The sequence below is a fragment of the Branchiostoma belcheri genome, unplaced genomic scaffold (assembly GCF_001625305.1).
Source record: "Branchiostoma belcheri isolate BF01 breed outbred unplaced genomic scaffold, Haploidv18h27 scaffold12, whole genome shotgun sequence".
Classification (NCBI taxonomy): domain Eukaryota; kingdom Metazoa; phylum Chordata; class Leptocardii; order Amphioxiformes; family Branchiostomatidae; genus Branchiostoma; species Branchiostoma belcheri.
This window is the reverse complement of record NW_017802602.1, coordinates 3,220,305-3,237,844: the sequence shown is the minus strand read 5'-3', so window position 1 is coordinate 3,237,844 and position 17,540 is coordinate 3,220,305. Positions and strand designations below refer to the sequence as shown.

The 17,540-nt window shown below is 40.8% G+C and overlaps 2 protein-coding genes across 2 annotated transcripts in view; both read right to left on the bottom strand.

Annotated features, from left to right (window-relative positions):
- LOC109462684 overlaps positions 1–12,901 on the bottom strand; it is a 49,927-nt gene extending 37,026 nt beyond the window's left edge. Inside the window, 13 exon segments of the mRNA XM_019759244.1 lie at positions 658–803; positions 2,756–2,878; positions 3,256–3,378; positions 4,234–4,359; positions 7,109–7,495; positions 7,961–8,105; positions 8,461–8,610; positions 9,192–9,358; positions 9,729–9,851; positions 10,320–10,451; positions 11,020–11,184; positions 11,891–12,103; positions 12,895–12,901. Coding sequence (XP_019614803.1) covers positions 658–803; positions 2,756–2,878; positions 3,256–3,378; positions 4,234–4,359; positions 7,109–7,495; positions 7,961–8,105; positions 8,461–8,610; positions 9,192–9,358; positions 9,729–9,851; positions 10,320–10,451; positions 11,020–11,184; positions 11,891–12,103; positions 12,895–12,901 — 2,007 coding nt within the window.
- Positions 12,902–17,120: 4,219 nt separating this feature from the next.
- Positions 17,121–17,420, bottom strand: LOC109462851 (centromere protein X-like). The gene has a single exon (XM_019759490.1). The coding sequence runs from the start codon at positions 17,397–17,399 to the stop codon at positions 17,157–17,159; it is 243 nt and encodes an 80-aa protein (XP_019615049.1). The 5' UTR covers positions 17,400–17,420; the 3' UTR covers positions 17,121–17,156.
- Between the last annotated feature and the right edge of the window lie 120 nt (positions 17,421–17,540).

The window sequence follows — 17,540 nt, the reverse complement described above, 5'->3', positions numbered from 1 at the left end:
GCCTTCATCAGGATAATTGATGACCAATCACTTCACAACGTGATCTCACAAGAATTACGGTTTACAAACACGTGACCTTATTCACACGAGATTTTACTGATACGTGACGTAAGCAATTGATCAAAAGTGCCAGGGAGTTTACATTGTATATCGTCCACCATCTCTATTAAGTGAAGGCTGAAAGTGGTCGCTGAAAATTTGATCCCTGTACAATTGTGTGTTGGAATAAAGTTTAACCTTTTACTATGATTACTACCAACACAGATGAACTTTCATGATAAAACCAAAATGTTAATCAGATAGTCTAATCATTACAAGAAGAATGGCAAAATTCATTTTATTATGAATTTCATAGTATTACAGTAATTTTCGACGGAATCTCTCAGTCTTCATTGGCTACCTGGGAAAAAAATCTGTAGCACTGATAGCTGATGAAGACCGAAAGATATTCGGTTGAAAATAATTACCAATTTATTGTTAATTACCAACTTTAAAATTACCAACTCAGATGCTAATACTTTAGCTAAGTATGTTGTTTTCCGTGAACCTATATTTTTAGGTTAGCTGCACCAGCGGACCTATTCCAAAAATTAACTTCGAGCTCAATTGCCTTCAAATAGCACGTCTGACTGTGTAGAATACAGTTTCAATACTCACCATCAGAAGTGCAAACATCTCCCCGAGTAGTCCACAACTGTTCTGGCATGATGTTGGGCTGGTCGTGGAAGGGTCATAATCACCCACAGATGTTATACTCACAGTGCCATCATCATCATCATCATCCTCTAGGCTCAGACATCCGGCTAGATAATAAAATGTGCAGGGATTTAGAGTTGTAATACCCGATTAAATTACATCACACATTGTCCCGTCCACAGTTCCAATACGACGCAACTAATATTTTCATTGTCAAAGTGAAATGCACCAGGGCCAGGGCTGTCACCAGGACCCATCCCTCCATTTGTAGGGAAGGCACTAATATTTTCACGATTTGCTGAAACAAAATTTGCTTCTGAAATGTGTGAAATGTTACAAATGTCAGAAGGTTCCAAATTCAGATGTCAGATTGAAAAGCTTATGGCCTTGCCAGCGGCTGACCCCCAAAATGCAAGAGTCAACGGATTGTTGCTACATGTAGGGTCGGTCGGGAAATTGGAAACACAACTTTTTTTTCTTCACTGAGTCAAGTAGCAATTAAAATTTAGTAGCATTAGTGTTACTTATTATCATTCTTCTTGTTCATGTTCTTGCAATTAGCCCTTGGTCATGGATTTGCTATAGACTAGTACTTCCCTATTGAAATTATATGAAAAGACTTACCGTCACAGCTGAGACCGTCAGAGCCCAAGATGTACCCCAGTCCACAGGAACAGTTGTAGCTCCCTGCAGTGTTCTTACAGGTCTGTGCACAGCCTCCGTTTGAGCTCTCACATTCATTAATGTCTGAAAGAGCAGAAGTTAAAGAGCGTCATGTGTTAACCCTTGTCCTGTGGGGCCCATATATACATGGGTTGCACATACAGTACCATCTACATGTATATAGCGCCCTGTATATGTACGATTTGGGGGTGTTTCTCGTGCAACACATCACACCGCAGCAAAATGCAATGAATGTAGAAAAAAGTCAAGGATCTGTGACCTTATTAAGACCAAGGAGGTTAAAAACTCCAAACTACAAAAATTTGAAGGTTCTGGGCTCGAATGCCTGCCAGAGATTAGAACCCAGAACCTTCAGGTTCTGAGTCAAGAACCCTAACCTCAAGACCACATTAAGTTGACATTATTCTTACCGTCACAATCCTGGTCGTTTTTAGGACTCACAGTGTATCCATGGAAACAGGAACAGTTGAACCCGCCTGCCCAGTTAGTGCAGGTCTGCTCACAGCCACCGTTAGCTGATGCACACTCATTCACATCTGTAACAAGTAAAAGAGCCTTCGTTTTTCATTCACGTTTGAACTAACGTTCATGGTACACTGATGATGAGTAACAAAACTAACTGCCTTTTATTTATAAAAGAAGAGAGCTATTCAACAAAATTGCCAAAACAGACAACAGTTGGTAAGGGCATCTGAGCTGTCGAAATCTGGGCCTTTTGGGGGATGTATCTGATGTTTATGGTCAAAAACAAGATTAAAAAACATGCCCCGTATCAAAGGTGATAAGACCCTCTAGAATTCAAAATTTCCAAAACAACGTCAAACCATGCTTTATGCATGTTAACTCTGATGTGTTTCAATGTTAACCTTTCTGGCACTAAGTATTTTAAACCTCCTGATGCCACTTTTTACTCAGTGAGGGCAATTGACATCCATTTGAAAGAGTTACAGTTAGGCCACACCAATTTAATTTGTTGGTTCTCGGATTCGCCTCTTCGTTTTTTTCTGATTTGCAAAAAAAAAAATTTGATTCTTTTCCTGAACCAAGTGAAAAATCATGTTTTGCCCCCCAACAGTTGAGGAAAGTCCTTTTCTTCCTAGTTGTTACAGTTTTCTCATCTATCATTGCAGTGGTTTGATTAAAAGTTCAAAATTCAATGTTTAAATTTCAACCCAGCCTTTTGTGTTGACTTCATGGCTCATTTTGTACCATTTAAGCCTGTAATAGGATGCCTAGACCTGTTTTTATTTTTATTTTTTTTTCATATTTTTTCTGAAAAAATCTGAGAACCAACAAATTAAATTGGTGTGGCCTTACTAATAACTAACTAGGTGACTATCAAGATTAGAAAATACAAAAACAAAATATAATTTACCATCACAGCCGAGGCCGTCAGACCCCAGGATGTAACCGTCTGCGCAGGAGCAGTTGAATCCTCCATCAGTGTTCTGACATGTCTGGTCACACCCTCCATTTAACGTTTGGCATTCATTGATATCTAAGAAAAGTTGCAGATAGGAAATACAAAAAACGAGCAGTCTCAAGTCACTTTTATTTCACATATCGTTAATGCGTGAAATCCTCCAATTCCACTAAGACTGCCATATTAAAATATGCGTAAGTACACGTACATGCGGTCAAGCAGCTATTTGCCATGCTATCATTGGTTGAACTACTACTTGTGATGGACAGTTAGGAACGGTCTATAGACATCACAGTTAGCTTCACAACTAATGGGAGGATGGTCATTTCAGCCAACGGGAGGATGACCATTAGCACTTTGGTCAATGACAGTTGGGTGGGGTTTTTTTTTGGGGTTCAATCTATTGCCCAACACCTGCGAAATAAATTTAAGAGACTCGAAGAAGATCTTACCATCACAGCCGAGACCGTCGGAAGCTAAGGTGTACCCTGCTGCACAGGCACAGCTGAAGCTTCCGTCAGTGTTCTGACAAGTCTGTGCACAGCCTCCGTTTGCCGTGTCACATTCATTGATATCTGTTGGAAGCAGAAGAAACCCAGTTGTAAAGTCAAGATACAAAGAAGATTCTTGCTCTACTTTTAATTTACATATACCTACGATGGTGTTACAGATATCAAAACCTAAACATTTCCAAACATGCAAGAATTGTCAAGTTGCCACCTGACGAGATTCAAGATTGAAGCAAAGTAATACTGAAAAATCAACAAGATACTGATGCTTCAAAGCATATAAACATGAAGGCCTTGAAAAAAAATTCTTCAAAGACACCTAGTAAAGCCTTGGTCACATCAACTACTTTTTGATGTTTTGCGTCAGCCCAGGACCATGTACTAGTTTTTTTATTCTCCATTCTGCTACAGAGGTAAGGTGGAAATAAAATGCCGTCATCACGTAAAAGCCAGACAATTAACTCAATATATAAGTTGACAAACAAGGAACCAGCTCTCATCAACAAGAGACAGCTCCTGTTTCTTGGACACTCTCACAGAATGGCAAAATGAGAAAAAAGACGTCCTTGCCTATAGAAAACCAGCAACCTGCCAAGTCAGAGGTTGCTTAGGGGACATTGAGGCCGACCTAGGCCTATTAAGATAACTGCTATCATGCATGGTGCCTGCCATCGAAAATCGAGGATTCCATTCCTGGTGTATTTATCTATCCAAATTTACCATGATTGTGGAAAGATTGTCAGAAGAGGTAACAATAAACCCCAAGACCAGACAGTAAGATTTGCTCCACTCTGAGAAGGACCCCTGCACTTTTCAGTAAGTGTATTTGGTCCTACATGTATAACATGCTTGAGATGCCGCATCAGGAACAAGCGGTTAAAACAACCAAGGTTTGTAAAGCTACTGCTCCACGAGGCTTACCGTTGCAGTCTGTGTCATCAGCTGGGTTCACAACAAACCCATCCATACAGGAACAGCTGAAGCCAGCTGCTGTGTTGGTGCAGGTCTGTTCACAGCCTCCATTGGATGATGTGCACTCATCGACATCTAAGTAGCAACCAATCAGTGAGTGAGTTAGTGAGTGAGCGTGAGTGAGTGAGTGAGTGAGTGAGTGAGTGAGTGAGTGAGTGAGTGAGTGAGTGAGTGAGTGAGTGAGTGAGTGAGTGAGTGAGTGAGTGAGTGAGTGAGTGAGTCAAAATTAGCAATTTAAGGCCAATAAGAGAACAGGATTTGGTCATCAAATTTTTGTCGATGTCACCGATGTTTTACAGAGGCATTAGAGTTGCTAGGGGAAGGTGTCGTGGCTTTGGGACCAGTCTATTGTTAGCATGTCCCATCAGTGCAGTGCAATGTTAGAATTATCAGCCAAGTAACTTCAAGCAATTCAACATTTCGGGAACAAGGGAAAGGCTTAACGAAGATGATAGCATTACATACCAGCATCCTTTTGGCAGAGAACCTTAAATCTCATACTACATTGGTGATCATTCCACCAGATGCCCCCATGGACACAATCCTCGTTTCCGCCGCTATTGTTTGGTTCACTTCCCCCGAAGTTGTGGTATTCACTGCTCCGGTCAAGCAGGGTGCCATCTTCCCAACGGAACTCTCCCTCATTTTCTATGTCATTCAGACCAATCCAGTAAGCTCCACCAGTGTTCAGAGAGTACAAGAAGGTGTTGGTGGCATCGTCTTTTGGCATGGCCAGTAACGCGCCCTCTGACACACAGGCTTCACGTGCCTCGTTGTAATTAGAGGTTTGATCAAAGGCCTTGTAACAGTTTAGGCCATGCAAGGTGTAGCCATCAGCACAAACCAATTCTGGAAAAACAAACAAGCATGGGCGAGGATTAAGCGAAGAAACCATGAGGGTGACTGAGGAGAATTGAAAAATGCCCACTACAATCATTGCCAATGAGTCTGTATGGCTGAGGACCGATTTGAACTCCTAACCCCTTTTTCCAAGATGCAAGGTCGATAACCACTGGACTACAATACTTCAAAAGACGTAGATGTTAGACCATGCTTCCCACTGGACTGTTCCTGTCGGTACCGGTAAGGGATGTAGGCCGGAAGTATAATTCCTTCCTACTGTCCTCTTTTAAGGATCCACTGAAACACGTTGGAAGCCTCCACATTTTGGTACCTCTCCGAAAGTGCATTATAACATGTAGGTACCAGCTCGTCTGACCATTGTGAAGACCATAATGCTTAAGCCTCTTCCTGAATTCCTCCACATACAGCAAAGTCATAACAAGACCAGGTACATGCTGGGTCACACTTGACCTGATCAATCAACTGTCAAATTCATCTCCAACTCTCCGCATGCAACCGTTGCTGTTTGTTGTAACACACTGACAAGTCAGCCACCTTCAACCATACTCCTGTACCCGAAAGTAACTATCATAAATAAATGGAAAGCAGATATAATAGTGTCCGTTGCCGCATAGAGCTACTGCTCTAAGTTGAAAACAGTTACAGGAGATAATATATAGGATTAAGTGGCTAAAAATAAATCCACAAGCATAGACACATGAAGCCACCAGAACTCGGCCCATACAAACGTCAATTGTACTGCTCCATTGTTTGTTTCGTATAACCGATAAATCACCTTTAGGCGTAACACACCAGTTTTGTACAGTAAATACGGTAAGGTTTGAACCACTTACACCGGGACGGACCCCTTATAATCTTGTTGATAAGTGTGGTTGAATCTTTAATGTGCTTGAGGTGTGACTCTTCTCAAACAAGGGTCCTAGCCCCTAGCTTAGCATCACATATGAGAGGACATCTGTAACCAAAGCCAGGTGCTCATTTTCAGTGAGAGAAAGAGAAGTCCTTACCATCACAGCCGAGACCGTCAGAAGCTAAGGTGTACCCTGCTGCACAGGCGCAGTTGAAGCCTCCGTCAGTGTTCTGACAATTCTGTGCACAGCCGCCATTTGCCGTGTCACATTCATTGATATCTGCAGTACAAGATACAGTTTTGTAAGGTACATGTAAGACAGGCATGTTCATCTGTGATCATGGTACAATTCATTAGTTGTGTAAAGAAAGCATTGTAGAGCCAACCACTCCACTGACATCAGGTGTGAGGTTTACCTTTTTTTATTCCAACAATTCATTCAAGTCTCTCAAGTTTTTTCAACTATTTTATGCCGCCCCAATGCAGAGGACAAATACAGGACAGGACAATACTCATTTTCACTTGAGTTAAGTGAGGAAAGTCGTGGTAAGTGCCTTTCCCAAAGGCACAAGATCGGTGGTATGTCAGGACTCGAACCCGGGACCTCTTGGTTACGAGTCGAGCACTCTGCACTTAATATACGACACAACCCAACATACATGGCTTACCATTGCAGTCTGTGTCATCAGCAGGGTTCACAGCAAACCCGTCCGTACAGGAACAGCTGAAGCCAGATGCTGTGTTGGTGCAGGTCTGATCACAGCCTCCATTGGAAATTGCACATCCATCGATACCTATGTACAAATGTAGTAACCAATCATCTTGTAGTTGACATAATACTGGTTTACTATAGGGCCACAAGCAACATACACACACACACACACACACACACACGCACACATACACACACACACACACACACACACACACACACACACACACACACACACACACATTGTCACACACACACACACACACACATGCTTTTAGTTTTAATACTAGTAGTAAATTTAAATATTAGCGCCACTGCTTTTCTGTTACACTGTACAGGTGCATGTTTGGAAGTTTGACACCTCATAGGATTAAAATTCACATTTGCTCTTCACATACCTGGTTTTCTTTGGCAGAAGTACTTATAGCTGATGGAGCACTGGCTGTCTCCCCACGCCGAAACTTCGTTCAGAAAAAAACCGCAATCTTCATCGGCATGACTACCACTCGGTTCGCCCGGTATGAAGTTGCGATAGTCGTTGCCAAGCAGGGTGCCATCTTCCCAACGAAACTCTCCCTCCTTTTCTATGTCATTCAGACCGATCCAGTAAGCTCCACCGGAGGACAGAGAGTACAAGAAGGTGTTGGTGGCATCGTCTTTTGGCATGGCCAGTAACGCGCCCTCTGACACACAGGCCTCCCGCGCGTCGTTGTAATTAGAGGTTTGATCAAAGGCCTTGTAACAGTTTAGGCCGTGCAAGGAGTAGTTATTGGCACAAACCAATTCTGAAAATAAAAATATGAGGAAGAATCACAGATCAGGTAAATTATGACAAACGATTGTAACTGTTGAATTTCGGAAAACAGCCGAAGACCACCAAACCCCAGTTCTATAAGCCTACTATGGAGGCTACTGGAGACTAATGTTATTTTTGTTCATATTGAACAAAAGAAAGATAATAAATTAAGGAAACTAAGTGGGCATGGACCATATTGGGCTCTTATTGGCAACAATTAATAAAAGGTGATTGAGAGGTAGTATGTTCAACTTGGAGCTATCATCTGTACTGCTTTGACTATGACTCAGTATGAGATAGGCGGATGGTGCTCTCAGGCTTCTTGTTGCAAGAATGTAGAGAATGGTAAGAAAAGACGGAAGACAAAAAGGGAAGATTTACTCCTGTTCCATTGCCAAAGTGGTCAAAACTCTACAATAGACACTGTAGTGTTCGAAAAGAAAAATCTACCCACGGTTGATGCTGCAGCCGAGAATCTCCGCCCTCATGCTGATGTGTGAAATCCATGTCTGAACCACGAAACGCACAAAACGGGCATCGATGGGAAAGTCCAGGAGGTTGGTAACAGGGGTGGTCCGGTCCGTATTGCCCGTAAAGATCTGAAAGACATTCAATCAATCCATCAATCAATCTATCAATCTATCAATTAAATCATCAATCAAATGATCTGCATAACCTAACATGTAAACTAAGGCAACTTGCAAAAATCACACTCATTTTTGGATTTGATTGCAAGTCATAGCACCTTAAGATGTTGGCATGACACACTGTTGCGCCAAAAATATGAAGAAAAGGAATAGATAAAGAAATAAGAGGTGGAGATTCTCCTTGTATTACAGCAATCTGCCATTACAATTCATTAGGAACAAATATTCTACTTAATGCCAATGGCTATTTCAAATACGCCATCAACAAAATAACAAAGGACAAAAAAAATTTGTCCCCCATCCGTACCTTTTCTGAGCCATCTGTGTCCATGTAGAACGTGTATGCTGCATTCTCGCCTACACTGTATTTCAGTTTAAACGAGGTCACCCACTGGCCCATAGCAGATCGTCCCTGTGTGATGACGCCAGTAACTCGCTTCACTTCAGCCAGGTCCACCTAGAAGCACATTTTTATCACCATATTTTTTTTCTTTTGAGAATAGAGAAAAAAAAAACTGAAGCTGTGAAGAAGTGAGAAGAATACCTTTCACTATCCTTAGCGTATCCTCAGTACACAGAGTATGAGTTAGCAATTTTCAAAATGAAATCAAAACGATGTATAATTGCTGAAATACTGAGGCTTTAATAACAGTACAGTTCACTATGCTGTCATCTAAAACATATACTTAGTAAATCAAGACTGTATACTCTACAGTCTGGCTTGATACGGTAACATCTGAGTGTGTCCATAATATCACCATTTAGTCCATAATATCGCCACCTTGAGAAAAAGTGTGCTTAAAGATATTTTTCCTGCAACATACCCTAGGTATGTACATTTGAGGTGTGCAGGAGTGCATACCAAAAGTATGTTGCAGTAAAAATATCTTTAAGCACACTATTTCTCAAGGTGGCAATATTATGGGCGCTGGTGATATTTTGGACACGGATGTTACATACATGTAGCATGACGTCTACCAAAAAAAATCTCACACTTGTAACAAGAGGAAATCAACTCTTTGAATATGCAGCTCAGACCTGTAAATACTCTCCGGCAGCATTATGTCGAGCTGACCAGGCGCCTGTTACACTGATTACGTTCAAGCGGCCTCGGTAAGGTTCGTGGTCGGCTGCCCAGTACGATGACGCAGTGATGCTTTCATTGGGAATGTCCCCGGACTCCATTCCGAGCGGAAGTCTGCAAACTGGAAGGACAGGAAAAGGTAAATCCAGCATACATGTACATCCTAGTTGTGAACAGTCATATGCTACATGTATGTCATTTCTGAGAATGATAAATAAAATTACCCAGTTTATTAGTCATTTCGTACAGATGCACTTGTATATCTTACACCTGTATCATTGATAGTAGCAGTAGTTATTCGCTTCATACAAGTTTGAAAGTCATGGAAGCCTTGAGGCTTAATTGTAGATTCTTCTTACATATCATCAAAACACTTTTAAAGAGTCTTCAATCTTTGTAAGAAATCAACTTAAAAATGAACACACAATACAGATAAAAAGTGATCATGCAATAAACTCTATATATATTGTGTTTGACTGTGTTTTTCTTACCATCGCAGTCATGTCCGTTGTCGTTGAGAGTGTAACCATACGTACAGGAGCACTCGTAACTTCCCACACGGTTAGAGCAGGTCTGTTCACACACGCTACTGAGCGAGTCACATTCGTCGTCATCTAATCAGGTGTTTGATAAAAACAGTCAAGACTTGCATCAATGAAGGTTAGACATCATGTAGAACATTATGTTATAAAAGCTTCGTTACAGGGATGTTGTGGCATGGCCGACTAAGATTTGCCAAGCCAGTTGCAGAATTCGAAGTCTACAGCCTGTCTTTGAAACATGCTGATAACATTGAAATCTATAATAATAATTTATTATTATTCATGCTGTTGTGTTGGAAACTACGGTTCAGACATCTTCGGAAAGACTCATACCAATTATATATACAAATGAACCTTCAAGCCACACAAAACATTTTGTATTTTTATCATAATTACATGTACTATTTGTTGGGCCCCATGACACTTCTCCCAAATACTAGTAATACTCAAAACTCCATGAAAAATGGCAGCCTTGTTAGGCATAAAGGAGTCATTCTGACTTTAGATAAAGGCACAAACAAACAAACAAAATCGCCTTACCGTCACATTCGAGAGTGGTGGTGTTCATGACATATCCGTCATCACAGACACAGCTGAAACTTCCGACACTGTTCACGCAGGTCTGCAGATTACTGCTGCAGTTCCCATTGGACGACGCACACTCATCTGCATCTAATGGGCCAATCAGACAAGTTGTTAGAATGAGGCTCATTTGCATCTAAGTGGACCAATCAGGCAAGTTGTTAGAGTGAAAACTCATCTGCATCTGAAAAAATGTTTACAAGGGGTATGACTACGTAATTGTGTTGCTGTATCACACAGTGTCACCTACATGATTCACTTCAAAACAGAGACCTGGCAATCTATGTCTAGTATTAAGCTAACGAATGGGCATGCCACTCTGTAAAGAGGGCCTGCATGGGGGTTCTCGACAACGCTCTACGCTAAATTTTGAGAGCCAGCTTCGTATTACGTAGCTGAATTCAAGAAGCCTCCCACATTACGCTTTACTATAAATTCAGGGTAGCTACAACGCATTACATAAAATAAAATGACAAATTACGCTCTGCGCAAAATGCGCCAATTACGCTCTATGTAGAATTAGAGCGGTCCGTCTACGCTCTACATAACATTAAAATGGCCGATTATGCTCTACGGAAAAGGGCATGTAGACCACCTGTAAAGGGTAGTACATGCATAACCCTGACCAATATTCGGTCAATTGATGATGATCACACACCTGTTTCACAGGCAAACTGGTGAGACGAGGAGCAGGTTGCATCATTCCAGTCATTAGGTCTCATCTGAGCACAGCTTTCGTGAGTATTGCCGTTAGGCTCATTGTTTCCCCACTGTTCGTAGTCACCTCCCTCCAGAACACTTCCATCCTCCCAGAGCCACGTACCTACATGTACATGTATATATGGCAAGAAATTGGACATGTAAAATGCAAGATTGAAAGTTTTTATTGGAATAAAAGATGATGAAAGATCATGAAAAATGAAAGATTTTATTGGAATAAAGGCTTCACGCGTGCGTGTAAGATGTAATATTGGAATAAAAGCATTTGAAAGGTCCTGTTTTTGTCGGAATGAATTCCCATGGGTGCAATTGGTTTGTAAGATTTAGTGTAAGATTTCAGAGCGAGTGAATTCGATGTAGCAAGATAGAGTTCGTTTACATAATTGGTTTGTAAGATTTGTTGTAAGATTGTGAAATATGCCGTGTTTTTCTTTGTCTAATATTTGGCCACTACTGCATGTACATATTCTCAGAATGCCCCAAGACACACCTGCACAAATAGCTCTGGAATTTTCATTTCTTAGCTCCTTAAGTTAAAGAGATATAAAGCTCGCAGGGGGAGACATGGTATCAAGTTATGAACCTACTCAGCTTACTGCACAGTGCAGGGAGACCTACTCAGCTTACTGAACGCAGAGGGCTAGGCCCTCCCACAACAGAAAAGAAACTCAAAGAGTTTAGAAAGCTCGCGAGGCAGAAGGCACGTATGGTGGAAAGAGATGAAGAAAGACTGAATGCGGCTACAGGACATGTCCACACGACTGTAGACGCAGAACACAGTGGATGATGATGATGATGACTGCACGTACCCTCAGTGGCTTGATCACTCAGGCCGATCCACTGGTAGCTCGATGAGACAAATGACCTGATGAAGGTGTTGGTGTCCTCATCTCGTGGCATGGCCATCCACGCGTTCTCCCCCGCGCATGTCTGTCGAGCGTTGGCAAACGTTTGCGCGACCGAGAAGGCCTTGTAGCACCGGGCGCCGTGGTGGGTGTAGCCGTTAGGGCAGATTCTTGGCCCTGTTAGTGATGTGACACAATGTTGAGTTGAGAAAAGTGCTGAGGCAGGAAAATCTTGAATATCAATGAACTTTTAGTTGTCTAAAAAGACAAATTAGTTATTCTAATTTTATCAAAATATTCATAACTTTATTGGAAGGTAAAAGTATGGCATCTGCTGGTACATTATCACTACAATTTCATAAGGTTAACCTACATGTACATTGTACCTAATACAAGAGTGTGTGTGGCTATAATATTGGATGGGAATGAGCTTCAAATAGCACTAATGGTTTATTGCACCTTTGTAAAATGCACATGATTTGCATAGTGTATGCGAATGATTCATTGATCAACAATTCAGATCAACAATTCACTGATCAGCAATTCAGAATAAAGTAATTATAAAGCTTAATACTCTAAAACGTTTACGACATTAATGACGTCATTGAGTGTAACAAGTCGTTCGGTGTGATACATGTATAGCTAGCTGCCGCCGCGCTGAGTGCCTGCGAAGCTGGTGTGTTACGCCGAATGGCGGTTATACCGGCTATAATGATACAGATACATCTATGGATGAAACATTTTGTTTAATGCTTTTGCATTCCAAGGATAGCAAATTGAATGTATATACTATTAGGCATTTAGTTTTATTGAGCCAAACTAAGATGAGGAGTACAGTATTACCTACCTGTTGTGTAAAAGCAAGATATTGCATTTGGAATAGAATGGTCGTAGCAGCATCCTCGCTGTAGACAATCCTGTTGTGATATCCCGCCAAAGCCACAGTCCTCTCGCAAGTGAGCCGCTACCTGGCATTCTGCTAGATAACAGACCATATACATCCACAAATAAAACTTATATATTAGGCCACACCCATTTAATTTCTTGGTTAACGGATTTTTCTAGAAAAATAATGGAGCGGGCGGGCGAAAAAAAATAAAAATAAAAATAGGCCTAGGCATCCTATTATGGCCCAAAATGGTACGATAGGAGCCATGAAGTCAACACACCAGGCTGGTTCAAAATTTAAACAATGCATTTTGAACTTTTAATGATACCATTGCATTGAAAGATGGAATAACTGTAACAACTAGGATGAAAAGGACTGTTTTCAACTGTTCAGGGCAAAATATGAGCATTTTGCAGTTGATTCTGGATTTTTATTTTTATTTGCAAATCAGAAAAAAATGAAGCGGCGAATCCGTTAACCAAGAAATTAAATTGGTGTGGCCTTAGGAACAATTTGCCTTGTTGGTATTAATCGTCTCTATGCTTGTTGGACAAGGGTTAAGAAGGGTTCCAAGCCCCCACCAAAACGATGACATCTTTAAAGGGTTTGTCACTGATTATGAAAATAATGGAGGCAGGCAAAGTGCCATACATGAACTATGATACACACACACAAACACACACACACAAACACACACACACACACACTCATACACAAACACATACACACACTCTCATACACATAACACACACACACAAAATCACATGCACACACACACGTGCCCATGTACACACATCCATTTGTACAGTCTTTGTACCTACCAGCTTGTTCTTGTGCCAATACACTTTGTGGTATCTGTGGGAGAAAATACATTACAGTTACTTTATTATGTGTGCAGATCTATATTAGGTCAGATCAGCTTAATATGTCAATGAAAAGAGATGACAGCCAATCAACCAACCAACCAGACCTTACTTTTTATCAGAGAATTTTTGCAGATGATTGCCAGACATAAAAGAAGTAGTCTCAATCGAGCACTGGATTACGCCAAAAAGCAGTTACTCAAGCAACTGGATATGATTTTGAAAACGTCAGACGTTTCAGCTAGTATCCACTAGCTTTCGTCAGTGACTGAGAGACCAGAGGAGAAAACAGGTACTGGATTAGTCGTGAATCCAATATAATAACATTTGGACAGGATCATCCTTTGAAGAAAAGCACAAGGATTATCTATTCAATCCATTCAAGTAGCCGTCTCTTTTTCAAGTGGTAAAGATAATCCATTGATGGTACTGGTGTTATGCCACGTGTAAATATTTGATGAATGTACTGTACATGTATGTTTGGGCATTATTGTCCAGAAGTCTTTGAAGACTAGTGGTGTGCCTGAGGGATTTTCTGATTGAAAAGACTCATTGAAATGAACAATGGATGCCCATATTGCAATAGCTATCACTATGAATACTGAGAGAAAACTTGTTTATCTATCTTCTCTACACTAGTGCTGCTATGTTATTGTTTCTTTTCACAACAAAACTGTCTTTTTTCAAAGGTTCTGAATCAGCTTCTTTACAAGTGAAAGAGTGTAGGGTAATTGGAATTTCAAGCTGGGGCCTTTTAGTAAACCGAATTACTAAAAGGACAATTCAGCAAGGCTATGGTGAAATTTTTCAGGGACTTTATATTTGTTGTCAAGGACCATAGAGTAAAAAACAAACATTTGTCATGGCTAGTGTACAAAATATGATGGAAAGAACACTTGTCGTATTTCTGCCGAAAATGTTCTGAGCTCACAGACTTGCTGGGCAGGTTATTTTCCTGCTGTCCCTGTGTAACAGGGCTCAAGCACCACCATCTCGCCAATCTAACTGGGCCGGACCTTTCTGCCTTCTACTTTCTAGCCACACAAATCTGGATATAAAGACCCCCCACCCCCCACGTAGACCGCTCTTCTGCTCAGGCTAAAAATGAAACATGATCAGTCACTATAATGTTTCAAGAAAAAATATATGCCATCATAACAGACCTTTGCGGGACTGTAGCCGCTATGCGTCAGACCATGACGCCTGCGGAGGATTGATTGATTAACATACTACGAGTCACAAATCTGTCATTTTATACATTTTACCATACTTATATGAGAAATTATGTTTTTTTTTTAAATCCCATTTTATCAGTAACTTTTCTTGTACAAAAAATCTATGGTTTAATTTTCATTATCATGCAAATTTTCTGTTTTCAATTCAATTAAGGATAGCACACTTACCTGGCAGACCAGGGCGATAAAAATGAGTAATATTCGTCGACGAACTTCCTTGGCTGTTGTCATGGTCGTTTCCTACTAGAGAGCTTCCTCCTCAGAACTTGACATCAGCATCCTTGAAAACTATATGCTACAGCTAACTACATTTTACACCATCCAATGGTCCAGTTTGGGACTGGATGTTGAGTTGTTTCTTTTACAGAAAGCAGTAAGTGTTTTCATGTCTTACAGCAAGTGACTGATAGCAGTCTGCTACCCCTGCCTTCTTTCGTTTTGTCATTTCTGTGGAACGCGTTAACAAAAGCGTTAAAACCAGCCACAATAGACTGATCTTGTAGCCCCGCCTACTTGCGTCAAAACGGAGAAACAGTTGACGTGCGTACAACCGCTCTCTCATTGGTTAAACCACTAATTGCCATGCTCTCATTGGTTGAACTGCTAACAATTTTGTTTGAAAGTTAGAAACAACGTATACGCATACGTAACAGCTTTAGATTGTAAACACAAGAGAACCGGAAAGGATTCAGGTCCTGATCCCTTCTTTTGACAAAACAGAATAGTACTAGTAGCAAGCTTTACCCTGTAAACTCTGTCGATCTAGAAAATAGCTGGACACAAAGCCTTCTTCGGAACAATTTTAATTGGATTATATATAATTCATAAACATGGAATTTGTCCATAAACTAGTTTATATTAGGCCAGAACACATTAGGATCAGTAGTTAGGTCAAGGAGGTTCTCCCCCTATAAACTATTGGGTAGGTGGGACAGATTTCTTACACCCAAATATTAATACTTAAGTCTTATACTACAGCAGAAATATCTGCACAGCCCTGGAATTCTACCTGCAACAACCAAATTACCTTCAACCCTAACTTCACTGAAAACAATTCTTCTGCAGTGCTAGTAAAAACACAAGGGAAAATTCCACGATATACAGTATTTTTCCAAAACATTTATTTACCAAAGAGAGATTTCAGCTCTTTTCTTACATCTTAGACACTGGAAAGTCTAATATAACACTTAAATAAATTTAACAAAACAAAATGGATAATACTTTATTCTCTGAGGAATATGTATTTATACTCACTTCAGGATATAAGTATTCCTTAAACTGCATAGGAGTCACGCTGATTTTAGAACATACAGAAGGAAAACATCAGGCTCAAAACATAGAATAAATTCTTTTTAACTTTCTGCTCCAGTTCTTCTTCTGTTCCAAACATATAAGGTCAATTACCTGGACCAGATGGCTGCCACTATTGTAACTACATGTATTGCTATAGCAGACACCCTGTAGTGTGGTGTTGGATTACAAATGTTATCAATGATTATGTAGCAAGTGGCAGAACATCTAGTTGGAGGGGCTGGTCACCATATATGAGTGAGTAGTCAGTAACAGTGTGAAGGTAAACAAACAGTATGTACATATATTTGCTTTACAAATATTACCTTTAAGCCTTTCTAGTCCAACTTGCATCTTGTTAATAGATAATGGTGAGCATAAGTGTCAAGCGTCTTGGTCCCTGGAACATAACTTTTGTTTTTCAAGTTCTTGGCTAATGTGTTGTTGACGGTTCGGTGAAGAATTTGCTGTAGTGTCTTGAGGCGACTTCGAATTCAGAACCAGGTCTTGAGGTTTCTTCATAAGCAGCACCTTAGAAGTTAGAGGATGAATGAATGAGTGAATGACTTATCCTGTAAAATATCTAGCAGTCAGAGGTTGAATTACATCTGATTTTTGACTGAGGTTTCAGTGTTCAGTTCTTTAGAGCTGTCCTCTAGCACACCAAGAAAAAATGGGCTATAGATTGAAGTATATATATTTTTATCTAAATGAGACAATTTAGGTCCAACTCCCAGTACATGGGAGCACATGGTCTGGTAACCAGGCTAGCCTGGGCTTGGGGACACCCCATATTTTCCATAAACCCCCTCCTTTAGTCCAGGTACAGTATACAAAATAGTACCTAGCTAGAACTGTTGCGAACATAGGATAACAACAACAAAGATGTGGACAGATGTAGCAACAAACCTACCGGGGAGTTCCATAAACATCAAAATTATCACGTCGCTTCATCAGAAATCCAGCAAGAGTTGCGGAAGGATCTTCTCCAAGTGTTCGACCTCCACTGTTTCCGCGCCCTCCGACCGAGCCTGGTCACAAGAGCGGGCCGCCATTTCCAGCACAAACAGTCGCAGCAGCTCCGTCGTCAGCTTGACGGAGTCCGTGTTCATTCTGGTCTTGCCGTTGTCCTGAAAGTGATGCTTGACGATCTTTTCTACAGTCGACAACTTGAAACTGGCGCCATTTTCCGCCATCTTGGATTTTTGTTACCCACAATGCTTCAATACGGGACAGTTCATTCATAGTCAATGGGTGGTCTCACTTGGTTTCACCTTACAAATATTAGAAAAATACCAAAGAATTAGCACCTTTTTTCTAACTTTTAGGAGTGTTAA